At 40.0% G+C, this 21,953-nt stretch overlaps 1 protein-coding gene across 2 annotated transcripts in view; it reads right to left on the bottom strand.

Annotated features, from left to right (window-relative positions):
* Window positions 1–21,953, bottom strand: part of lama5 (laminin, alpha 5) — a 77,124-nt gene that overhangs the window by 18,767 nt on the left and 36,404 nt on the right. The window contains exons 7-50 of one of the 2 annotated variants that reach the window (XM_083570068.1): window positions 21,826–21,941; window positions 19,661–19,779; window positions 19,453–19,543; window positions 19,222–19,356; window positions 18,733–18,795; window positions 18,415–18,555; window positions 17,548–17,685; window positions 17,246–17,380; window positions 16,951–17,085; window positions 15,812–15,949; window positions 15,669–15,721; window positions 15,429–15,528; window positions 15,282–15,334; window positions 15,066–15,171; window positions 14,761–14,860; window positions 14,520–14,676; window positions 13,540–13,669; window positions 13,176–13,318; window positions 12,325–12,428; window positions 12,081–12,234; window positions 11,750–11,913; window positions 10,230–10,338; window positions 9,609–9,706; window positions 9,213–9,384; window positions 8,889–9,015; window positions 8,605–8,744; window positions 8,349–8,464; window positions 7,978–8,189; window positions 7,602–7,803; window positions 7,185–7,329; window positions 6,687–6,827; window positions 6,177–6,338; window positions 5,536–5,643; window positions 5,328–5,411; window positions 4,679–4,909; window positions 3,868–3,981; window positions 2,999–3,129; window positions 2,807–2,887; window positions 2,452–2,666; window positions 2,263–2,363; window positions 1,975–2,158; window positions 1,732–1,872; window positions 1,402–1,553; window positions 1,072–1,182 (exon numbers count right to left, since the gene is read on the bottom strand). In XM_083570068.1, the coding sequence (XP_083426194.1) occupies window positions 1,072–1,182; window positions 1,402–1,553; window positions 1,732–1,872; window positions 1,975–2,158; window positions 2,263–2,363; window positions 2,452–2,666; window positions 2,807–2,887; window positions 2,999–3,129; window positions 3,868–3,981; window positions 4,679–4,909; window positions 5,328–5,411; window positions 5,536–5,643; window positions 6,177–6,338; window positions 6,687–6,827; window positions 7,185–7,329; window positions 7,602–7,803; window positions 7,978–8,189; window positions 8,349–8,464; window positions 8,605–8,744; window positions 8,889–9,015; window positions 9,213–9,384; window positions 9,609–9,706; window positions 10,230–10,338; window positions 11,750–11,913; window positions 12,081–12,234; window positions 12,325–12,428; window positions 13,176–13,318; window positions 13,540–13,669; window positions 14,520–14,676; window positions 14,761–14,860; window positions 15,066–15,171; window positions 15,282–15,334; window positions 15,429–15,528; window positions 15,669–15,721; window positions 15,812–15,949; window positions 16,951–17,085; window positions 17,246–17,380; window positions 17,548–17,685; window positions 18,415–18,555; window positions 18,733–18,795; window positions 19,222–19,356; window positions 19,453–19,543; window positions 19,661–19,779; window positions 21,826–21,941 (5,752 nt within the window). Of the gene's footprint in view, window positions 1–1,071; window positions 1,183–1,401; window positions 1,554–1,731; window positions 1,873–1,974; window positions 2,159–2,262; window positions 2,364–2,451; window positions 2,667–2,806; window positions 2,888–2,998; window positions 3,130–3,867; window positions 3,982–4,678; window positions 4,910–5,327; window positions 5,412–5,535; window positions 5,644–6,176; window positions 6,339–6,686; window positions 6,828–7,184; window positions 7,330–7,601; window positions 7,804–7,977; window positions 8,190–8,348; window positions 8,465–8,604; window positions 8,745–8,888; window positions 9,016–9,212; window positions 9,385–9,608; window positions 9,707–10,229; window positions 10,339–11,749; window positions 11,914–12,080; window positions 12,235–12,324; window positions 12,429–13,175; window positions 13,319–13,539; window positions 13,670–13,980; window positions 14,120–14,519; window positions 14,677–14,760; window positions 14,861–15,065; window positions 15,172–15,281; window positions 15,335–15,428; window positions 15,529–15,668; window positions 15,722–15,811; window positions 15,950–16,950; window positions 17,086–17,245; window positions 17,381–17,547; window positions 17,686–18,414; window positions 18,556–18,732; window positions 18,796–19,221; window positions 19,357–19,452; window positions 19,544–19,660; window positions 19,780–21,825; window positions 21,942–21,953 lie in introns of both variants that reach the window. The other variant, XM_083570067.1, reaches the window with a different exon arrangement.

Raw genomic sequence — 21,953 nt, forward strand, 5'->3', positions numbered from 1 at the left:
GACCTCGTCTGTCAACCTGTCCAACAACACTGCAACCAGGAAAGGGCTCAGAGCCGATCCTTGATGCAATCCAATCTCCACTTTGAACCAGTCTGTCGTTCCTACTGCACACTTCACTGCTGTCACACTGTCCTCATACATGTCCTGCACCACCCTCACATACTTCTCTGACACACCTGACTTCCTCATACAATACCACAACTCCTCTCTTGGCACCCTGTCGTACACTTTCTCTAAATCCACAAACACACTATGCAACTCCTTCTGACCTTCTCTATTCAAATATTGTGTCTATGGTGCTCCTCCTTGGCATAAAACCATACTGCTGCTTACAGATGGTCACCTCTTCTCTCAGCCTGGCTTCCACTACTCTTTCCCATAACTTTATGGTGTGACTGATCAACTTTATTCCCCTGTAGTTACTGCAGGTCTGCACATCTCCCTTATGCTTAAAGATCGGTACCAGCACACTGCTTCTCCATTCCTCAGGCATCCTCTCACCTTCCAATATCTTTTTAAACAATCTTGTTAAAAACTTCACTGCCATCTCTCCTAAACATCTCCATGCTTCTACCGGTATGTCATTTGGTCCAAAAGACTTTGCACTCTTCATCCTCTTAATTGCTGCTCTTACTTCCTGCTTACTAATCCCATCCACTTCCTGCTTCACATTCTCCACATCATCCAACCTTCTCTCTTTCTTTCATTTTCTTCATTCATCAGCTGCTCAAAATACTGCCTCCATCTTCTCAACACACTCTCCTCACCGGTCAAGATATATAAATAGTATAAATCAGATAACTGTAAATCTCTCTAAATAAAAGCATCTCCCAAATGCCATAAATATAAGTTTTATAATAATGACTGGGTAGTCTCTTTTAGTATGTATCATGATGGTCCTGGCGAAATGTTATTTTATCTCACTGTGTACTGTACCAGCTGTATATGGAAACTGGAACTGAATTGACTTGACTTGCTCTTGCATTTTATTAAAGCACTGTGAATGGTGTAAACCAATGTTTGTATTATATTAATCACTGTCTAAGATCTTACTCCAAATTCAATTCATACCTTCTCCTCTAGATTAGAGATGTCTGAATCAGTGGTCTGCAACTCTTTCTCCAATAATTCGGCCTGCATCCTGCTGCCATCCAGGGTACTGTTGTAGTTTTTGATGGAATTCTGGGGAAAGATTTGCATAGATGAATACTGCCACATACTGTGTATTTAGGAAATGTGAGTAGGCAACTAACAGTAATAGATCAGACATTCAGCAGGTCTGGTTTTACATATACCCTGATTGTGACTGTGTATTTGACAGACAGATAGAGAGAGAGAGAGAGAGAGAGAGAGAGAGAGAGAGAGAGAGAGAGAGAGAGAGAGAGAGAGAGAAAGACTCACAGTCACGTTCATCACCGACACATTAAGGTTGCGGAGTTGTTCCCAGGCGAGGGCGCTGGCACTGATGTTCTTTAGCTGGTTATCCACAGAGAGGAAGTAGTCGTTCACCATGTCTAGATCCTGCAGTAGCACTCTTACGCAGCTATCGCATACTAATCAAATAATAAATACACACATAAATAAGCTGTCAGAAGTTCATCCTCATTTCCTTATGTATGAAAATCCATCCTGTAACTAGTTTACATGATTTGACGTTGGAATGAAGATAAATTAGAGCGGTAAAATGTATGAGGTTTTAAAACTTCTTTCTGTCAATGTGTCTATATTTACCTTCACAGTGGACATCAGCTCCATTAGTGACCAGAACACTGTGTTCGTTGGTGCAGCGATCACACTGTTTCCCTGTCAGAGTGTCAGGACAGCGGCATTCTCCGGTCCGTGGATCACAACGACCTCCTCTACACTCACACTCTGAAGTCCAAAAGAAACACACGGTAATGTAATAAAGACTGCGTAACATATAAAAAAATAATGTTTTGAATAAAGTGTGAAGGTTTTGGAAAAAAGCCTTACTTTTGCAGCCATCAGGACCGTAGTCCCAGTGTCCAGGAGCACACTGGCGGCAGTTAGGGCCGTTCACACCAGGACGACACGCACATGAGCCGCTAACTGGGTTACACGGCTGAGTCAGCGCTGCAGCTGCTTCACAGTCACATGCGTGGCAACCAGTACACGAGTCAAAGCCAAATGTGCCGTCCTGAACACAAATTATTAATCATATAAGCACAAATTACAGTCAGACCACAGGCTTAACTGGTCCTAAAAGACATAAAACAAATTAAGAAAAGATAAGTTCCATACCTCACAGTGATCACAGTGGATGCCTGTAACACTTGGTTTACAGTGACACTGACCCGTATAAGGGTCACATGAGGCCGTTCCACAGGGAGAACAGCTGCATTCTGAAAGATTTTTTTAAAGACAAAGAAATTGTGAAATATTTTATTGCGCAAAGCAGTTTAAAAATAGTTTGCTAAGCACAAGTCTTACTGGTGCAGTTCTTGGCAGTGATGGCGTCACCGTAGAAACCTGGGGCGCAGATCTCACAGTGGGGTCCCGCTGTGTTGAACATGCAGCCATGGCACTCACCGGTCACTGGATGGCAGTCGTTGAACAGCATGTTTGGGTCCAAATTGTCATTACATTTGCACGGCTGGCAAGTGCTGCCAATCACCATGGGGTTGCCATAGTAACCAGGGGCACACCTACGGATAAATAATAGTTGTCTGATTAGATACCGGACACGTCTCCTTAGCTGAGGTGCACCTAGAAACCAGCATATTACAGAATTTGAATGTCACAATGTCAAATAAATGTGTGATAGCTGAAAGACAACTGAAGAAACCTTTCACACTTGGGCCCAGCGTAGCCAGGCATGCACAGACACTGCATGTGATTGGGCTTCTCTACACAGCCAGTAGCAAAACTGAAAACCAAAAAGAAAAGATCAATGTCTGAGGGAAGCTGCATACAATGTACAAAACATAAAAAAAAAAATGGAAGTAAAAATGAAGTAGAAGATGGTGGGAGCACTGACTTGTTGGATGCCACCTGTAGTGGACACGGGCAGCTGCTGCAGGATACAGCATGGCCATCCACTGTGCTGTTGCTGTGAAAACCACCAAGACACTTCTCACAGTGGTCTCCAGCCATGTTGTGACGGCAGCTCTGAAGAATTCGAAATACAGATTTCAAACGGCACCAAAAAATCCTAAATTTTGACATTAAAACCGATTTTATTCCTAAAGGTAATGCAAACTAATGCACCTTCTTTAAACGCCGCTCAATATACAATAGAATAATATACAGATATAGATTCCCATACATAAATTTGATGCATGTGATTTCTGCTGTCCACCCTATATTATGCATAATCATTCTTTTGTATTCAGTAAAAAAAATGATCATCTCATTAAGAGAACTATCATAGACAAAATAATTTCATAAATCTCTCTTTTTGATTTATTTATTTTAAGAGAATTGTAATGTACTCAGAACTTATAATGGTTTCATATATGCATAATGTCTAATAGCAACACTGTAATGAGATTATCAGAATAAATATATAAATAAATTAATTAATTAATATATAAATATATTAGCAATTAAAACTGTCCGTGTGGAAACATAGCAAAAGTTCCCGTTTGGAACATTCACGCAATTTAAAACACCATAATTACTTTAAAACGTGTTTTATGTGTTCATGCTCTGTGTTGTGTATGGTTTCACTAACATACATTTGCACTAAGCATCCATATTTGTCCATGCCCATGTTGATTAGAGTATTAAAAACTTGAAAAGTATTAATTTAAGGTATTTAAAACAAATAAAAATATGCAATTAAATATTTTAATCGATTGACAGCCCTAATATATTTATATATATATAAACTATGCACATACTCACCACACATATTCCGGATCCATCCAGGCACTGATCAGAGTGGCCATTACAGTTGCAAGGAACACACTTGCCCAGGAACAAGCCTTTGGTGTCTCTGTAGTAGCCTGGAGCACATCGCTAAGAGACAGATACAGATTCAATACAGGAGAGAGAGAGAGAGAGAGAGAGAGAGAGAGAGAGAGAGAGAGAGAGAGAGAGAGAGAGAGAGAGTGAGAGAGAGAGAGAGAGAGAGAGAGAGAGAGAGAGAGAGAGAGAGAGAGAGAAGAAAACTATCACCTAAAAACTATTTGCAAGTATCACAAGTATATATATTATAAGAACGTATATAACATATAAAACTGTGTGTGCTCTATTGCAAACATACAGTGGATTATCAGTTAAGAGTCTATGTAAATCTGAAAATCAAAAACTAATGCCATCCTTATCTACTGGAAACCACTGCTGAACAATCTAAAGATCAAAATCTAAAGAAAGTTGTCTCCCAATCAATGAACATAGATTTTGACTATACTTAATATAAACAGTTTGCAGGACTACAATTGGCACAAACCGTTTTGCACTCAAGCATCCATCAGTGATAACTTTAACAATGATTGAATTATAATAAATGGACATTATGTGCCACCCAGATGAAAAAAATTTCCCCTTTGCATCATCTCAAGGTTTCTTCCTCATACCATCTCAGAGGGTTTTTCCTTGCCACTGTCACTTCCGGTTTGATCATTAAGGATAAACGTATAGGAATACTGATTTATATTAAACCTGAATTGAACTGATTTGATTGACTGTGTGCTGCAAACCATCAGACACCGACCTGACACGAGTCGCCCTGGTAGCTTGCAGAACACATGCACAGCTCCACGTTGTTAGCGTGGCGTCCGTTGGGCAGATGCTCAGCACCCTCGAGCCTGGCAGCACGTAAAGAGACGGACTGCGCCGACTGGGAGTGGAGCGCTCGGATCTGCAGAGACTCCAGAGCCACCAGCACCATCATCAGCTCCTCCCGAGACACTGAGTTCCCTGTCTGAGCGTGACGGAAGCTTCCCTATAGAGAAAACGGGGTTCATAAACTTTTCTTCTGATTGTAGGAAAACCTAAGACATTTAGCAAAAATTCCTCGATTAATGCTGATGATACAGTGATTTAATTATATGGTATATCGTATATATAAATGCTCGATCGTATATATCATATATTGTATAGATAGATGATCTTAGTGTATCTTTTAAATAACCTTGTTTAAAATATTATTATACATTTTTTTTATTAATTATAAAAAAAAACATTTTTTATAATATTCTGTCACTGGTATGATGAAGAAAAAAAAAAGGAGTTCTGCCATATTTAATTATTTATAATGATTGTGTTTGCATGTGTGCCTGTGCACAAGTGTGTGTATGCGTGTCTGTGTTTGAGATGTTTTTTCTTGTCGTTGCTGGTGCTTTGTCAACTCATCCTCCTACCTCCACTAGATAGATAACTCCTTCATGAGGCTCCTCAGGAGAAAAATACTCTCTCTCCATGTAGACCAGGGTCATCTGGTTTCCCTGCACACATGAAGTTGGAAAGATTGCGCTATGGTTTATTTAAATGGAATTCCTGGATATGTCCTGATTTCTACATGGTTTAAATGTATTGCAAGTTACTGCAACTTAGTGTAGGAGTAGGAACCTTGAGTATAATGTCGGGTCGAAAGGCTTCAGAAGGCAAAATCAGGGCATCTCCTCTCATTGTCTGTGTGTGTAACTGATAGCGCAAATAACCGCCATAGGATGACACCTAGAATGAGAGAACGTGAGATTAAAACATGAAAAATCTATAAAGCCTGTAAATGTATGAGACTACAGTGTATGTGGACAGTGGGATTATACACCGACCAGGCATAACATGACTACATTAGTGGGTGGGATTTATTAGGCAGCAAGTGAATATTTTCTCCTCAAGTTGATGTGTTAGAAGCAGGAAACATGGGCAACGTGAGGATTTGTGTGAGTTTGACAAGGGTCAAATTGTGACGTCTAGACGACTGGGTCAGAGCAGTTTCAAAACCGTAGCTCTTGTGGGATGTTTATCTTGGTTTGAGAGACCTAAATGACATAGTCAAAACCCTTTCTGAGACAGACAACACACACATTTTTGCAGACAACAGATAAAAGCTACTGTGATTCCTGCAGCTTTTTTTTCCCAAGCCTGTTTGGCAGATCCCAGAGTGATTTAGTGATCTAGTGATAAATCCCACTTTGCTATTGTATATTTTAAACGCATGAGCATTTTCTGTTTCTTTATGAGAACAGAGATTTCTAAATGCCAACCTTGTCACCCAGATAAGCGCGTGGTGCATGCCAGTGAAAATCCTGATAGACATCAGGGACGTCACTGAGATCCGCTTCCACTAGATCCTGATCCCCGAACACAGACACGGGCACTTCCTCTCTGTCTCCTCTCAGCAACACCCAGCCTTCCATGACCATAATCTACACACGACAGTAATTAGTCATTACACAGGGCAGTAATAGTAATAATAATAATAATAATAATAATAATAATAATAATAATAATCCACTAAAGAATAATAATAACAATAACAATAATAACATTAATAATGTAAATAATGAAGAAGTAGAAGAAGAATATTTTTCTTGATTTATTTGTTATATATTCACTTTTGCTTCTTCTTTAAACGGTTAGAATGTTCAATATGTCTAACATTTGATCATCCATTGTTGCATTATATGCTAAATAACGACTTGTAAATGATTATTATTAATATAATCCCAAAATAATGAAATAAATTGGGTCTTTAAGTGTGCATTTGGGAGTACCTCTTCCCTACGCTTGTCTGAGCTGCGGCAGCGGTCAGTGGCGCCGAAGCAGAAACATTTGGTGCACCCTTTAGGGTTAGTGGGGTCAAGATGGAATGTGCCCAATGCGCACTGGTCACACCGAGAGCCCACCACGTTTTCCTGAAAAGGAGGACAAGACATGAAGCAAAACCAATAATACTTCAGGGCTCATTTACATTGTATTGTATTTTAATTCTGCTAATCACAGGGTTCATGTAAAGAGTCATATTGAAAATACATTTAAATAAACTGTAACGAACAAGTAACAAAAGCATTCTGGTAATCCCTAAATGATTCATGAAAATTAGAATAAGGATCTACATATAGTGGTGCTGTAGAAGAGTAAAGGGCAGACAGACAGAAAGAGAGAGAGAGAGAGAGAGAGAGAGAGCGAGAGAGAGAGAGAGAGAGAGAGAGAGAGAGAGAGAGAGAGAGAGAGAGAGAGAGAGAGAGAGGAGCGAAGAGAGACATCTGTACCTTGCATAAACACTGTCCTGTGATGGAGTGGCACACACTCCTCTCAGTTCCAGCTTCGTTGCAGTCACATGGCCTGCAGTTGGGATATCCATAGAAACCAGGCGAGCACCGGTCACACTGCCGACCGACGATGTTGTTTTTGCAACTGCGGCATTGACATCACATGTCATTAAATTGCAGCCGTGAGATTCATGAAGTAAATGGCGGCCAAATCCTACTTTGTTTTGCTAATTAAATCACAGATGACGCTATCCATATCAATATTCAATTATTATTTAAATGCAGGCAACAGTACCTGCTGTGATGTCTGGATAAATCAGCAGGTTATTTTTGGGAGAAGTGAGAATAGGAGCGAGAATATATCACTGTGGAATGTGGTACAGTTCTGTAGAATCGTGCAAAGCTGAAATGACTTACCTGCACTGGCCGCTGTTTGTGTCGCAGCTGATTTCCTGAGCCGTGACCCCTGGCTGGGAACAGTTACACATTTCACAGCCTACCAGGGGATGGCAGCCAAACGTCTGCGGCTCACACTGCACACATTCCGGCAGCAGAGTACGTGGAGGACAGATGCACTCGCCTGTCACTGGCTCGCATAAGCGTGTGCCGCAATTACATGCTACAAACATGGACACACACGTGCAAGTGAACAGGAAGTACTCAAATTCAATAAACAAGCGTGATCGATAGCTACAGCTAGTCAGTTATGCATGTTATTAACAGATTTGTGTAGGAAAAATATCAAAAGGATAATTATGAGATACGATATATCTGTTCTAGGGATAGTACTCACGCCTGCAGTTGGGGAAGCCGTAGTATCCGGTGGCACATTGTGAGCAGTCTCGGCCAATCACGTTGGACCTGCAGGGGCACTGACCTCCAAATGGCTGGCACGTATCGCTTTCGGACCCGACCTCATGGCAGCCACATGGTACAGCGCCATTATTAAAGTAAACCGAAAGAGATGCAGCTGAATTCCGGCAGAACTGAGACGCTGTCTGAGGGCTTGAGGAAACAGTTAAATCGGTTAATTAACTTCTCCAAATGCCTTAAATGTATTCAATAAGCATCTAAAATCTATGCTAAATGACTTTTACACACACTTAATACATTCATATTTTATATATTTATATTGACACTTTTATTTCTGTAAGTTTCATGTACTTGATGTAGAAGCTGTTTTGTCCACAGTTGCTGATGAAGTCATAGGATTTATCCAGTGGCTCTTCGGACAGATAACTCGAGCTGTAGCTGCTCTCTGGAACCACCAGAATATAATCCTGTACAACAACAACACACACACACAAACACACAAACACACACACACACACACACACACACACACACACACAACTTTGTCAGATTGTTATAACAGCACCAAAGCTTTCTATACATTATTTTTTCAAAGATAATCACTTACCAGCCAGAGTGTTTTGCCATCTTGGACTTGCACATTCACAATGACCTCATGATCAGTTACATCTAGAATTATCTGGTTTTCTGAGATCAGAACGCTGCGGCAGCCATAGCCATGGGGACAGAATGTGGCATTGGCATGGCCTGAGATGGAAAGGGTTGTACATTATAAAAATGCAAGAGCTCAACAGTTCAAAAAATAATAAGTGGCTCGGTCTTTTGCTTTCCTTATCACATTAACTCGTAGCTAATAGTGTGGCAGTTTTATTACTGCTAATTGATCCTCACCCTGCCAAATTCGTCCACCATTTACATAAATCTGTACTGTGAAGCTTGGGTGCAGTGGCTGATGGTAGTGTAGGATGAACACGTAGCGTCCCAAGGCATGCACTTGTGTTGAATATATTACTGCATTCTGAGAAAGAAAGAAAGAAAGAAAGAAAGAAAGAAAGAAAGAAAGAAAGAAAGAAAGAAAGAAAGAAAGAAAGAGAAAACCGATCAGTAATTTAGAACTCTTAAACCATCATAGTGACTGATGCCCCATTACACAGAATGTGAACAAATACATGTACATGTAAACTCGAACAAAATAAATATTTATGTTACGTGAACCTGAGCAGAGTCTAGACGGATGTGGTCGCCATTGTCAATGGCAGCTGGGGGCGTGTCACGGGCCGTCACATGAGCAGGGTCAACATGCACATTATCAGATAAGGAAGCCTGGCCCTCCTTTAGAACCAGAGACTGAGATGGGGTCTGGAAGCGAGAGGGGATGCAGGAACCACTAGAAGAAGAGACATGAGTCCATCATTCAATATGATTAATCTTCATATAAGCACAAAAGCATCATGTTGCACACACGCTGCAATACACCGTCCTCCTTTCTCTTAGTCCTAATGTAGTACATGACAAATGGTCAATTTACAACAGACGATTTTGTCACGATACATCACATCACATCACATTCTCGCTTTTGCTCAGTCATTGTGATTAAGCATGTAGTAGTACCTGTCAGGTTCAAAGTGTCCATGGGTGCTGATACAGTGCACTCCAGGTCTCAGATACTCCATTGTGAACTGAGCATGAGGGATCAGGTACACTTTGTGCTGGAAGTAGAATTAGATAAACATGCAACACCACTTTTAAGAACACAGAGATTATAGCTGCATTAAGATCAAGTCTCACATATCACACAGACCGTGATGATAAAACATTGTAACTTTTTTGATTATAAATCATTAAAATATAAGGTTTTCAATTTGGTATACATTTAAAATATACCATAGTGTAAAACATCTGCCATACAGTGTATACTCTATAATCAGCTCATACAGAAAATATAATAAAAATAATAATAGTAGTATAATATATGATGTATATATCATACTACACACTTTTTTAAAAAAACCTACCACCTTTGATACTAAAACATTATGTTTAATTTTACAATTAACTCAACATAAGCCATAAAACGCAACATAAGTCATAAACCAAGCTGGGACACCTCAAAAATACATAAGAGAAAGAGAACCAGGCGTTTTTTTTTCTTCGTTTTTATAAAGTCCAAGTTTATAGATATAGTTAAAAGATATAGTTAAAAAGTAAGTAACAGGACAAAAGATTTCTCACCAGAAAGAAATTGCTTTGGTCTGCAATGAGCTGCACATCAACTTCAGTTGAAATAGTGAAGACAGCAATGCGGTGCATTTCATCGATAGACACTGCACGACACAAGAAACTAAAACACAAAAAGAATTCTTTAGTAATTTTTGGAAAGAAAAATTTTCACAAATAATATTGATAATGATTTTCATATCATTGTTAGTATGTGAACAAAAAAAACCTCTTGTGTAGTTTGCAGACAGACAGAAATGTTTGTTTTGTGTGGCAGAACTTTAGCTAATTAACCACTTGGGTTAATAGCGTGTGCTTTGACAACAATCTAATCACAAAATTCATGACAATTATTGAAGCTTTTAAAAAAAAATCTAATAGCCTACTAATGTGATTAAAACAGAGGAGGCCACAATTTCTCCAATAAAAGGCATTTCAAATAAAAAAAATAGCATGGTTTCCCTAATTTTTTGATGGCTTAACATTTAGAAAATAAAGTTTTTAAGCACAGTGAAAAAAATTTTTTGTATATCGTAATAAATTTGGAAACTGGGTTCAGAACATGGTGCACCCTTGGAGCAGAGGGGGTTAGGGTCCCAACAGGAACAGCTTAAATGTGTTGTGACTTGAAGCCCTGCCTTTCTGATCAGTGATTTTAGGCTTAACCACTGAGTTTATGGCTAGGCTTAACCCATTAAAATTTACAAATAAATAATTTGTAAAATAATACAAAGAAAAAAATATATAATCCCATTTAAAATACAATAGAGTTGAATTCCTAATACAGCCCTATGCTGTATTGTAATATTGTAATTGTAATATTGTAATATGTAATATCAGTGACCTTTAATGAGAGACATAAAGATAGTCCTTATTTTATATTTTCAAATTGGTCTGCAGTTGCTGATACGAAAAAAACACAAAAAAGTATGTTGAATTAGAAATTTGTGTCAGTAACATATTTCCCTTTTTCTCACTCTTCTCATATATATATATAATTGGGGAGTGGTGGCTCCAGCGGTTAAGGCGCTGGGTTAGCGATCGGAAGGTCGGGGGTTCAAGCCCCGGTATCGCCAAGCTGCCACTCTTGGGCCCTTGAGCAAGGCCCTTAACCCTCTATGCTCCAGGAGACCCTTACGAGAAAATAAAACCAAGGACCGTGACGTCGGAGCGACGTGGGGCCGCCTTCCAATGGGCTCACCACCTGCAGGAGGGACCGTAAGGGACCGGTGCTGAGAGGGTTGGGCAGCAGTCGAAGGCGGGGGCCTTGACAGCCTGATCCCTGGACACGGAGAAGTGTCTGGGGAATCTGCTTAGACTGCTGCCCCCGCGACCCGAATTACGGATAAGCGGGAGAAGATGAAATGACAATATATATAATTATGGCAGTTAATATTTATTTTAAGAATAATTGGATAAAATTGTTACATATTTTACAGGTCAATGTGGAAACCTGTCTGTTTTGCCACTGTATAAGGTCATAAACACACCGAGTTTAACCCTGGCTTTAAAAAAACATGTTTACATAAACACACCTGTACTTGCAGTGGAGAAGTGTGATGTGCTCTTGTTGGTTGCGTCCTCCAGGTGTGTTAACAGACACAGTAAGGGTCTGTGGAGCTTTTTCTTCACTTGTGTACTCCACTACCAGAATATATTCACCGGGTAAAGGTACTCGACCACGCAGCTGCACATTGATCTGCACACACACACACACACACACACACATACACACACACACACACACACACAATAAACACATATCTAAATATCTTGCAACCTAATAAGTACAAGTCAATGCATAAACTATAACCATGTTTTATTACATAACAGGGGAGTTTCCACGGCTGTGGGTCCAACACTCACGTCATTGCCACTGCACACGGCCATGCTGGGATGCCGAGGTGTAATCTTCTCTACAGAGCACGGTCTGGGCAGATGATTATCCGCTCTACAGCTGGCATCCTTCCCAGAGAGAGATGGGAACTCCTCCAGAGACAGGTACTTATACTGCAAACAACTACACACAAAAATGCCATTCTTTTCCACTCTACTTCATTAGGAACAAGTAAAATAGACAACAACTAAATAAGTGTGTGAATGTACTGACTTTTGACTGGGCTCATGCGTTGAGCTGTATATACAGGGTTCGGTCACTTTCAGCTGCAGAATAGGAGCTTCATAGTACGCACTGGGCAACAGCACTAAATAATCCTGCGCAAGTACACAATCACAATAAGAGAAAGATAAAAGATAAACTAGGAAACTCGACACTCATATTCTGTAACCGTGGCCAATATACTAATCACACCTAATGATTTCAGAAGGTAAGAATACAAATACATACACTATATTACCAAAAGATTGCAGACACCTAATCATAAGTATGGTATGAGCTTTTTGAGCATCGCATTCCACATTTAGTCCCAATTTGCCCCACTCCTCTGGGAAGATGATCCACTAGAATTTGGAGTCTACTTGTGGAGATTTGTGCTCATTTAGACACAACGGTGTTAGTAAAGTCTGGTACTGGTACTGATGTAGGTAAGCTGAGGAGGCCTGGGGTGCAGTCAGCGTTCCAAATCATCCTAATGGTGTTTAAAGCGGTTGAGGTCAGAGCTCTTTAGAAGGAGATCTTCCACTCCAACCTAAGCAAAGCACATCTTTATGGAGTTTACTTTGTGCAAAGGGGGATTGTCATGCTGGAACAGGGTTGGGTCTCCTAGTTCGAGTGAATGGAAAATTTCATGCTACTGCACCTTGTGCCATTGTGTGCCCTCAGGGTTGCGCTAATGGTTTGGAAAAGAACCACAAATGGCTGGGAAAGTCCGGTGTCCAATACTTTTGTCCATATAATGTAGTTTTTAACTACATAATTTTTTTTGTTTGCATTGACATGACAAGAGTGAAAATTACACGCTTTTAATTAAGTACAGAAGAGAACAGTAACATTTTTCTCACCAGGAGAATGCCTTCAGCTTCGATGATGATGGTCCAAGTGCCAGGATTGAGTACAAAAGGCTCAACAAAACTGTTCTGAGGCACATTTACAAATGTCGGCTCTGAACTGTAAGCAAAAACGATCTGTTTGGACTGTTCAGAACCTGGGCAAAGAGAGCAAGAAAGAAAATCGATTAAAACATCATGCTACATTAGCTTACATCTTCATTATTGACACATTTTTTCTTCCATTATTATTCAGTATTACAGTTTCAACTCAAAAGTATTTGTGCTTCAAATATAAAAGGTCAAACTATTATTCAAAAAGAATAGAATCGGTGACAGACAAGGGCTAGTCACTGGTTACTGCACTCGTTAGACATACCTCTTCTGCTGTTGGGATAGGCTGTGATTTTGCCATGGGAAACAGCAGTCTCAGTGCTTACATATCTGAGGATGAAACGCGTGAGGTACATGTCCACCTCATTCACGTGCACCGTCAATTTAACTGCGCTCTGAGATAGACAAAAGTGAGGAAAGTGTGGAGGGAGGGAATAAGTGAAATGGGAAGGGGAGGTATATAGCAAAGGTCTATGTTAAAGACCTGGAGTTGGGAAGGTCTGGGTCTGTGTGTTTATAGTAAGTCCTTGGTGCAGGTTTGGAGGGGAGGGGCCACAGCAACCGAGCCAATCAAAAAGCAAGACCAGCTTTTGGAAGCACTGCTCATGCGCCTGAGATCGACTGCATTAAGAATCAGAAACTGGTAGCAAGGGCAAGGAGAGAGAGCGAGATAAAGGAAGAAGGGACAGAAAGTAGTTGAACTTACAGTTGCTGCATTGGAAATTCCTGATGTCCTCCACCACAGAGACACGTCCCCAGATGTCCGTGCCTCCACGGTTAACATAGTGCAACACCACATGGAAGAGATCCGGAGAGCCGACCACCACCTCAATTAGCACCCGTGGCTACGGAGCGAGAGAACGTGCGAAATGGAGAGCAAGGAGGAAAAAATAAAAAAGCGAAAAAAGCAAAGCTTTTCTTAAACCCACCACCGGAACTACAGCACAAAGCCAAAAGCAGCATTCAAAAATCTAACTGTTATACACAGCTCTTTCACCAAGCCACAGGCAAAATGATGGTTTATCAAAGTCATTATATTCACCAATTCTCAGGAAGAGCATTAAACATGCATGGGACATAATGAGCATGGATACAATATTTCTGCACAAGTCAGCTAGTAAAATAACCACATAATATGCCTTTATAGATAATTAGACATCATATCATTTTTCACTTGTTCTTGTCACTTGAACACACACTTAATAATTATATTTGCCTTTTTCTGTTGTCCATTCTGACTCTCACCTGAATAGAGGACATCTGAGCATAGCCTCTCCAGCTAAAGCCCTCAAATTCCAGCGGATTGTAGCCAAAACGCACTGAGCGCCCATCCAACGTCGTGCCTTCTTCCACCTCAAACTTCATGTGGTGCAGGTCAGGGAAATAGTGATCTGGACGTGGGCTAGGAAGTAATGTGGAGCTTTGTTGTAGAATGATACTGTGTGCAGTTATGTTTATAAAAGATACAGTATGGATTTGGACTTACTGGTTGCATTTGGGTCCCTCTACATTGGGTCTGCACCTACACCTGCCATTTCTTTCATCACATGAGCGACTAGCAGAACCTCCAATATCACACTGACAACCTGAATATACACACATACACATATATACACACACATTGTGAAAACCTGCTAAAACACTCATTTGGGACAAAATAATTGTAATGACAACATTATTAATGTACTAATGATATTTAAAATATCACTGATGTGTATATAAAATGTATCATGTTCAAACAAAACATTTTTCCCATACTTCTAGCTCATTCATGATCTAAAAAAAACTTACCCTGACACCCGAAGTAGTTGCTATGTTCCAGGTGGAAGTAGCCGTCCTTACACACCGCACATGTTCCACTGCACACGTTAGGCTTGCAGTAGCACTGCCCATTATTCTGATAAAACACAGACACACTCAACATGAAGCTCAGAAAAGGGCAATCTTTACACCTAGTATACAACATGCTAATATATACTTATTATTTGGAAAAGAAAATGAACACACCTGCAAACACTCTGCCACTTCACTCACAGTCCCCGCATTGTTACACTCACAGTCTGCACACAGTCATAAACCAATACAATGCATTACAATCTATTAATCATTTCACAAGTGTTATATTGCTTAGGGATCGTTAATCTTATTTCTTACTTGAACATCCAAACAAGGTATCAGGTGACAAGTTCCAATAAAGAGGTTTGCATCTGTCACAGGCCACACCCTCCACATTGGGTTTGCACTCGCAGTAGCCCTAAAGAATATGTAACAGTGATAATGATAATGATGTTCAGGGTGAATTTCTCAATAATGATGCCACAGCTTAAGTTACTAACAGACAAAGAAATTTCCCATCAACACTTATTCTTTGTGTGAAACAATTCCAGTACATACCAGTGTGAACAAGTCTCCATTCTCCACAGAGCCAGCAGGATTACACCTACCACCTAAATGAAAAAGGAAATGAAAAATGGAATAAGAGTGTGAAATGACTGTGTGTGAGATCAGCCCTGGAAATAGTCTCCAAACAAACTCACCTTGGCACTGGGGAAAGTTGTAGGTTCCAGAGCTGCATGAGTCACACTTTTGACCCACCACGTTGGGTTGACACACACACTGCCCTGAGACTGAATCACACACAGTGAACCGAGAGCCCTCGTCTGAGCACTGGCAGGCTGACAGACAAAAAGATCAACATTAGTATAAAATTGACATGAATTAAACAGGAAACTGTGATTGATATGCACTGCTTAGATATCTCTACCCTTTACTAATATACACCTTTATATAAACATATACCTTCTTTATTTACATTTATTGAATTTGGCAGACACCTTTACAATTCTTTATTTTATACAACTGTGTAAGTGAGGGATAAAGGCCATGCTGAAGGGCCCAACTGTGGTAGCTTGGCATTTCTAGTATTAATGTTCAAAATCTTAATCACTTCCCCTAACACTGTTTTTAATTATACAACTGTTCCAATGTTCACAATGGTAAATTTTCCATGGGAAATTCATCTGGGGAATTTTGGAAATATAACAAGTTGGAAACTTGCCAGGAATTTATGGGAATTTATGAGAATTTATGGGAATCGATTAGAAATCATATAAACAAAAATAATATATAAACATAAATATACATTTTGTTTGCTCATATGCTGACATGCATGCAAACTAATACAGATTTGAAACAAACACTTTTGACTTTGATTTTGATTTTTGTTTCCAGAATCATGATGATTCCATAAATGATGTGTTATTTTATGCAGGAATGCACAGTGCATGCAGGGGGTGTGGCCTCAGTAACCCTGCTGTAAGTGTGCTAGGTGCATTGATAAGTGTACAGGGTAAATTCGATTCGCATTCGATTTGTTTTAACCAAGATTCTCTTGCAAAATTTTTTTAAACCACATTTAACTTCCCTGTTATTGGCTAACCACCAACTTTGTTAATTCCCAGTTTATTCCCATTACTTCCCTATAAATTTCATATATTTCAGTTAATTCCTATGGAAAGTTTTAAGTCTTAAAAAAATTTCTGGAATTTTGCCACCCTACACAGAACTATTGAAAATATGTGTAATGATCACAAAAATAGTCCACATTTCATCCGTTTTGTTTTTTAACTTTAATTGCAGACTGTTGTAAAACTTCTACAGAGAGTAGCAGACTTACGTGTGCAGGTAGGGTAACTGTAGTAGCCCGGAGCACAGGACTCACACCTGGGGCCACTGTAGTTGGGTTTACAGTGGCACTGCCCTGCTGCATTGCAGTTTAAGTCCTGGGAGGTCCTCAGGTCACAGGTGCACACTGAAAGAAAGAGTCAGAGAAGACTAAAAACAGCTACAGTGAGGTACACAGCTCGAATTAGTATATTAGAAGAGTGTGTGTTGGCTGTGTGTGTGTGTGTGTGTGTGTGTGTGTGTGTGTGTGTGTGTGTGTGTGTGTGTGTGTGTGTGTAGTTTCTTACCCTCACAGTTGGGATAAGAGTGAAAGCCAGAGCGGCACTCGTCACAGCGAGTGCCTGTAAACTCTGGCCGACACAAACAATGACCAGTGGAGTCACAGCCATCAGGTAGAGAGCCAACTGCACTACAGCCACACACTACAAATAGAGAGAGAGCGAAAAAGAGAGAGAGAGCAAGAGAGAGAATGAGAGAAAGACAGGTCCACTTTTCTGATTTTTGTCATCAAACTGAATACACATTAAATTGCAGGTGTATGTACTGTATAACGAAAGACATAAGTGGATTACACTTGGCACACACTCACACTGGCATAGAGGGTAGTTAAAATACCCAGAAGCACACTGGTCGCAGGAATAGCCATAAAAGCCGCTTCTACACACACATTGTCCTGTTACCACATCACATGACCCATCCTGTAAACCTGGACCTGTGCACTGACAGCCTGGAAGAAGGACAGAGAGTTAGATACACTATGTGTGTGTGTGTGTGTGTGTGTGTGTGTGTGTGTGTGTGTGTGTGTGTGTGTGTGTTGCATGTGTTTGTGCATTCTTTGCAGCAGTGTAACGGTCAGTTGCTTTTGTTTGTGGGTGGTATTCACTTCCCACAAATACCTCACACATGCAGGTAAACAGGGAAAAAATAGCTGAACAGCACAGAACCACATATTTTGACAGACCACCAATGTGTGTGTTTGTTCAGATGCTGTCTTTTTCTTGGAAAGAAAAACTGCCAAAAAAAATTTTGTACAAACACACACACGCATACACACACATACACACACACACACACACACACACACACACACACACACACACACACACACACACACATCTGCAAACACATGCACACACAAATACACACATAAATCACATGCCAAAATAAATAAATAAATAAATAAATAAAATCTGGTCCATGGATCCAACTCCAAATACACTGAAAGATTTCTGATGTGTTTAAAGCTATGATGAACAGTTGGTTTTGTTAAAAATTATAAATAGATAGATACATACATACATACATACATACAGTACATACATACATACGAAATATTTAATAATTCCCCAGTACATCACTGATGTCCTTACAATTTGGACATATTGCTTAGTGCAACAAACATAAATTCCCATGTTCGCACGTGTGTGCATCTGTGTGTGTGTCTGTGTGTTCTTACGATAGCAGTTGAGGCCGTAGTACCCAGGAGCACACGTGTCACAGTGCTGTTCTGTGAAACCAGGTTTACACACGCAGGTCCGTGTGTTTGGATCTGCCTTACACGAATTCCCCTCTGTGCCTGCTGCGTTACACTCACAGTCTAAAAAACCCCCAAAACAACAGAAACACGCACACACACACACACACACACACACACACACACACACACACACACACACACACACACACACACACACACACAAACACACACAGCAAGTTTAAAGACAATATAATAGGACTAGAGTAGAAGGATTGAAAATCAAGAGATAAGTCTTACTGATGATCTCTCCCGCAGGTCGAGCCTCTCCATTAAGATTAGTGGGGAAGGTTGGAGTGACCACTAAAGCAAGCACACACAAACATACCAACACACTAGATTTACATTGCTCTGAAATAAAACCACATTCAGCAATTTACAGTTTCGCTCAAAAATCAGGGTGTCAAAATTGCCACAGACTGCAAGGCTGATATAAGAGCCTCTATTATACACAGTACATATCAAGCATAATGTTTCGAGGAATAAAAAAGAATTATATGCATTATAGATTATACTGATTATTTGGGAGTGGGTCCAGATGTACAGTCTTATCTCTCATAGCTTAATATCCTGATTGCAGTTATGAAATGAATTATTTAATTGAGCAAATATCAAAACTCTGATTTTTAAAAACATGGTAACTGCTGTATCTAAATGTACACACACACACACACACACACACACACACACACACACACACACACACACTCATACACACAAAAACCTCACAGTAGCAGGCCGGAAAGTTCTCATATCCATCTGCACAAGAGTCGCAGTTCTCTCCAGTGTAGTTGGGCTTACAGTAGCAGCGACCCGTCAGATCCTCACACGTGCCGTCGGTGAAATCTGTCTCACATAAACACTCTGCAGAGAGAAAGTGCGAGAGAGCCTTGAGAATCTTGAGTATTAAGGACATAAGAAATTACATGAGATATTGTTTCTATTCGGTTGCACACTGACTTGAACAGGCCTGTGGTGACTCCAGAGGGTGGTGAGGTGACCTGTAGTACCCTGGTACACAACGCTCACAGTTGATTCCTGTTGTGTGGTGCTGCACAGACACGAAATGCCAAGATCATTAAACATATCTATGACTACTGCAACAGTGCATCTGTCAATATACTGTATATTCAGCCTCACTTGCCAGTGTATTTCTGTATTTGCCTACCTGACACTCCACACACATTCCTCCCCCCTGGTACTCGCCCTGAATGTTCAGACTGGCTCTTCTCTGTTCTACTTTGGGGTCGTAATAACACTTAAACGAGTGTCTGTGGCAGTTGCATTCTGTAGATAGAAGCACAGAAAGTATATTATTGATCAGTGTCAATTTAACTGGAATGGGGAGTTGAAAGGGTGGCAGAGGAGACACACAATAGACAATAGAACAATAGAATAGAAAACACACACACACACACACACACACACACACACACACACACACACACACACACACACACACACAATCGAACAACAAAGCAAATAGCTGCGAGGTCAGTCAAGAAAAAAAGAGAACAATATTCAGATAGTGTGCATCCAAACATTAAGTCAAGAAACTCAATAGCAATTTAAACTTTCAACAGGTTCTAATAAAAAACTTTACAACAAAATAAAATGTAACACACCAATGAGGTGGCAAAAGATCTCCACATGAGCCCTTATTCAAAACTATTCAAAATTTCATTATGTTCACCTTTTTACTCAGCAGTCATATGACCACATCAATAAAGGGGAACCCCAAAGCTGTTTAAATAAACCATTCCAGTGCAGGTTCAAAGCTAAAAACGAAATAATACGAGCCGTAATGCTGTTGGTGTGTCTGACACAAACATCGCCATCTGTGTTTTACGCTTTATTTAGATTTGTTAATTGCAGGTTTCACATAAAAGAAACAAACCAACGCTAATATCCCCCTGCCAATTCATTCAAAATCGCTCTGGAGTGTGAACTGCTTGAGGGTATTTCTCAAACATCCTCCATTTTATAATGACAGTCATTAAAAGATTTTTAATAGAGATAATGACAGTTGGTTGAAGGGAGAAATCACTCACTCAAGTACTAATCTCTACACATGAAACAAAATTTTAAAAACTTCCTTCCCTCACCCTACTGTCATTATAGATTAGCTCAAGCCTTTTAGATGCTGTAATTATACAAATATGAAGTATAAAACATTAAAAAACTTACATACTTCCAAGCTAAATTTGGCAAACCATGTTATAAAGCTCGCTTTGTGCACAGAGATACACTATGCATTGAATTCCATATTTAGTCCCAATTTGCTCTTATAATTTCCTCCACTCTTCTGGGAAGATGTTCCACTAGATTTTGGACAAGAGTATTACGAAAGGCAGGTACTGATGTAGGTGAGGAGGCCTGGGGTGCAGTCAGCATTCCAATTTATCCCAAAGATGTTTAGTAGGGATGAGATCAGAGCTCTATAACAGGCCACTCGAGATCTTCCTCTCCAAAGCATGTAAACCATATCTTCAAGGAGCTCACTTTGTGCAAAGGGGCATTGCCATGCTGGACCAGGATTGAATTTCCAGTTCAAGTAAATGCAAAAAGATCTCCTATACAATTGAGTGCCTCCAGCTTTGTGGTAACAGTTTGGAAAAGAACCACACATAGCAGGAAAAGTCAGGTGACCCAATACCTTTAAAAATATAGTGTATTGTCATTCTGGACTAGATTTGAGTCTTTTAGTTTCAGTGAAAAGAAGATTTCATTTTAGAATGTATATTTTATTCAAAATAAATAATTATCATTATATTAATTTTTAAATGACCTACATTGATCTCATATATGCTACTGTTGAGCAAGAAGGGCCTTGCTCAACAGTAGTATCTTTGCAGTGATGAGAATAGAACATCTATTGCTTTTGACTGGCAGAACATTAACAAATAATATGTTTGTATATGTGAACAGCATTTGTGTATGTTTGAATGTATGCTTCTGTCAGTCTGTTATTTAAATATACTGTACATTCATTTGAGCTGACTGAACATGTAGATTGCCGTGTTCTGTTTTGTTTTTGGAGTGGAAACATAGGCATGGCTTCCAGCGTGTCACCTGATTGGTTTCTAAAAACGTATATAGACATCTTAAAGTGGCAACACGCTAAGAAAATTGACTTCAGAAAGTCATGCCAAAGCCTAACAGGATGCATGATTGCATCAAGAAAAGCACATGCATGATTTACTACTGATTTAACGACAGAAGCATGACCAAATCCTCTGTCTTTTTACCTGGAAAAAAGCACTGGAAACAGAGACACGTGTTAAGCTTGTCAGAGAGGATTAATTTGGTAATGGAAAAAGTGGAGAAACTCACGTTCACACTCATTAGCATTGTCAGTGGTGGCCGGTTTCCAGGGTAACTGGTTGAATCCAGGGCAACACCGGTCACATGATGGGCCGCAAGTGTTGTGCTTGCAGTCGCACTGAAGCCTATAATGGCAA

This window comes from Silurus aristotelis, assembly GCF_946808225.1.
Source record: "Silurus aristotelis genome assembly, chromosome: 19".
Lineage (NCBI taxonomy): Eukaryota > Metazoa > Chordata > Actinopteri > Siluriformes > Siluridae > Silurus > Silurus aristotelis.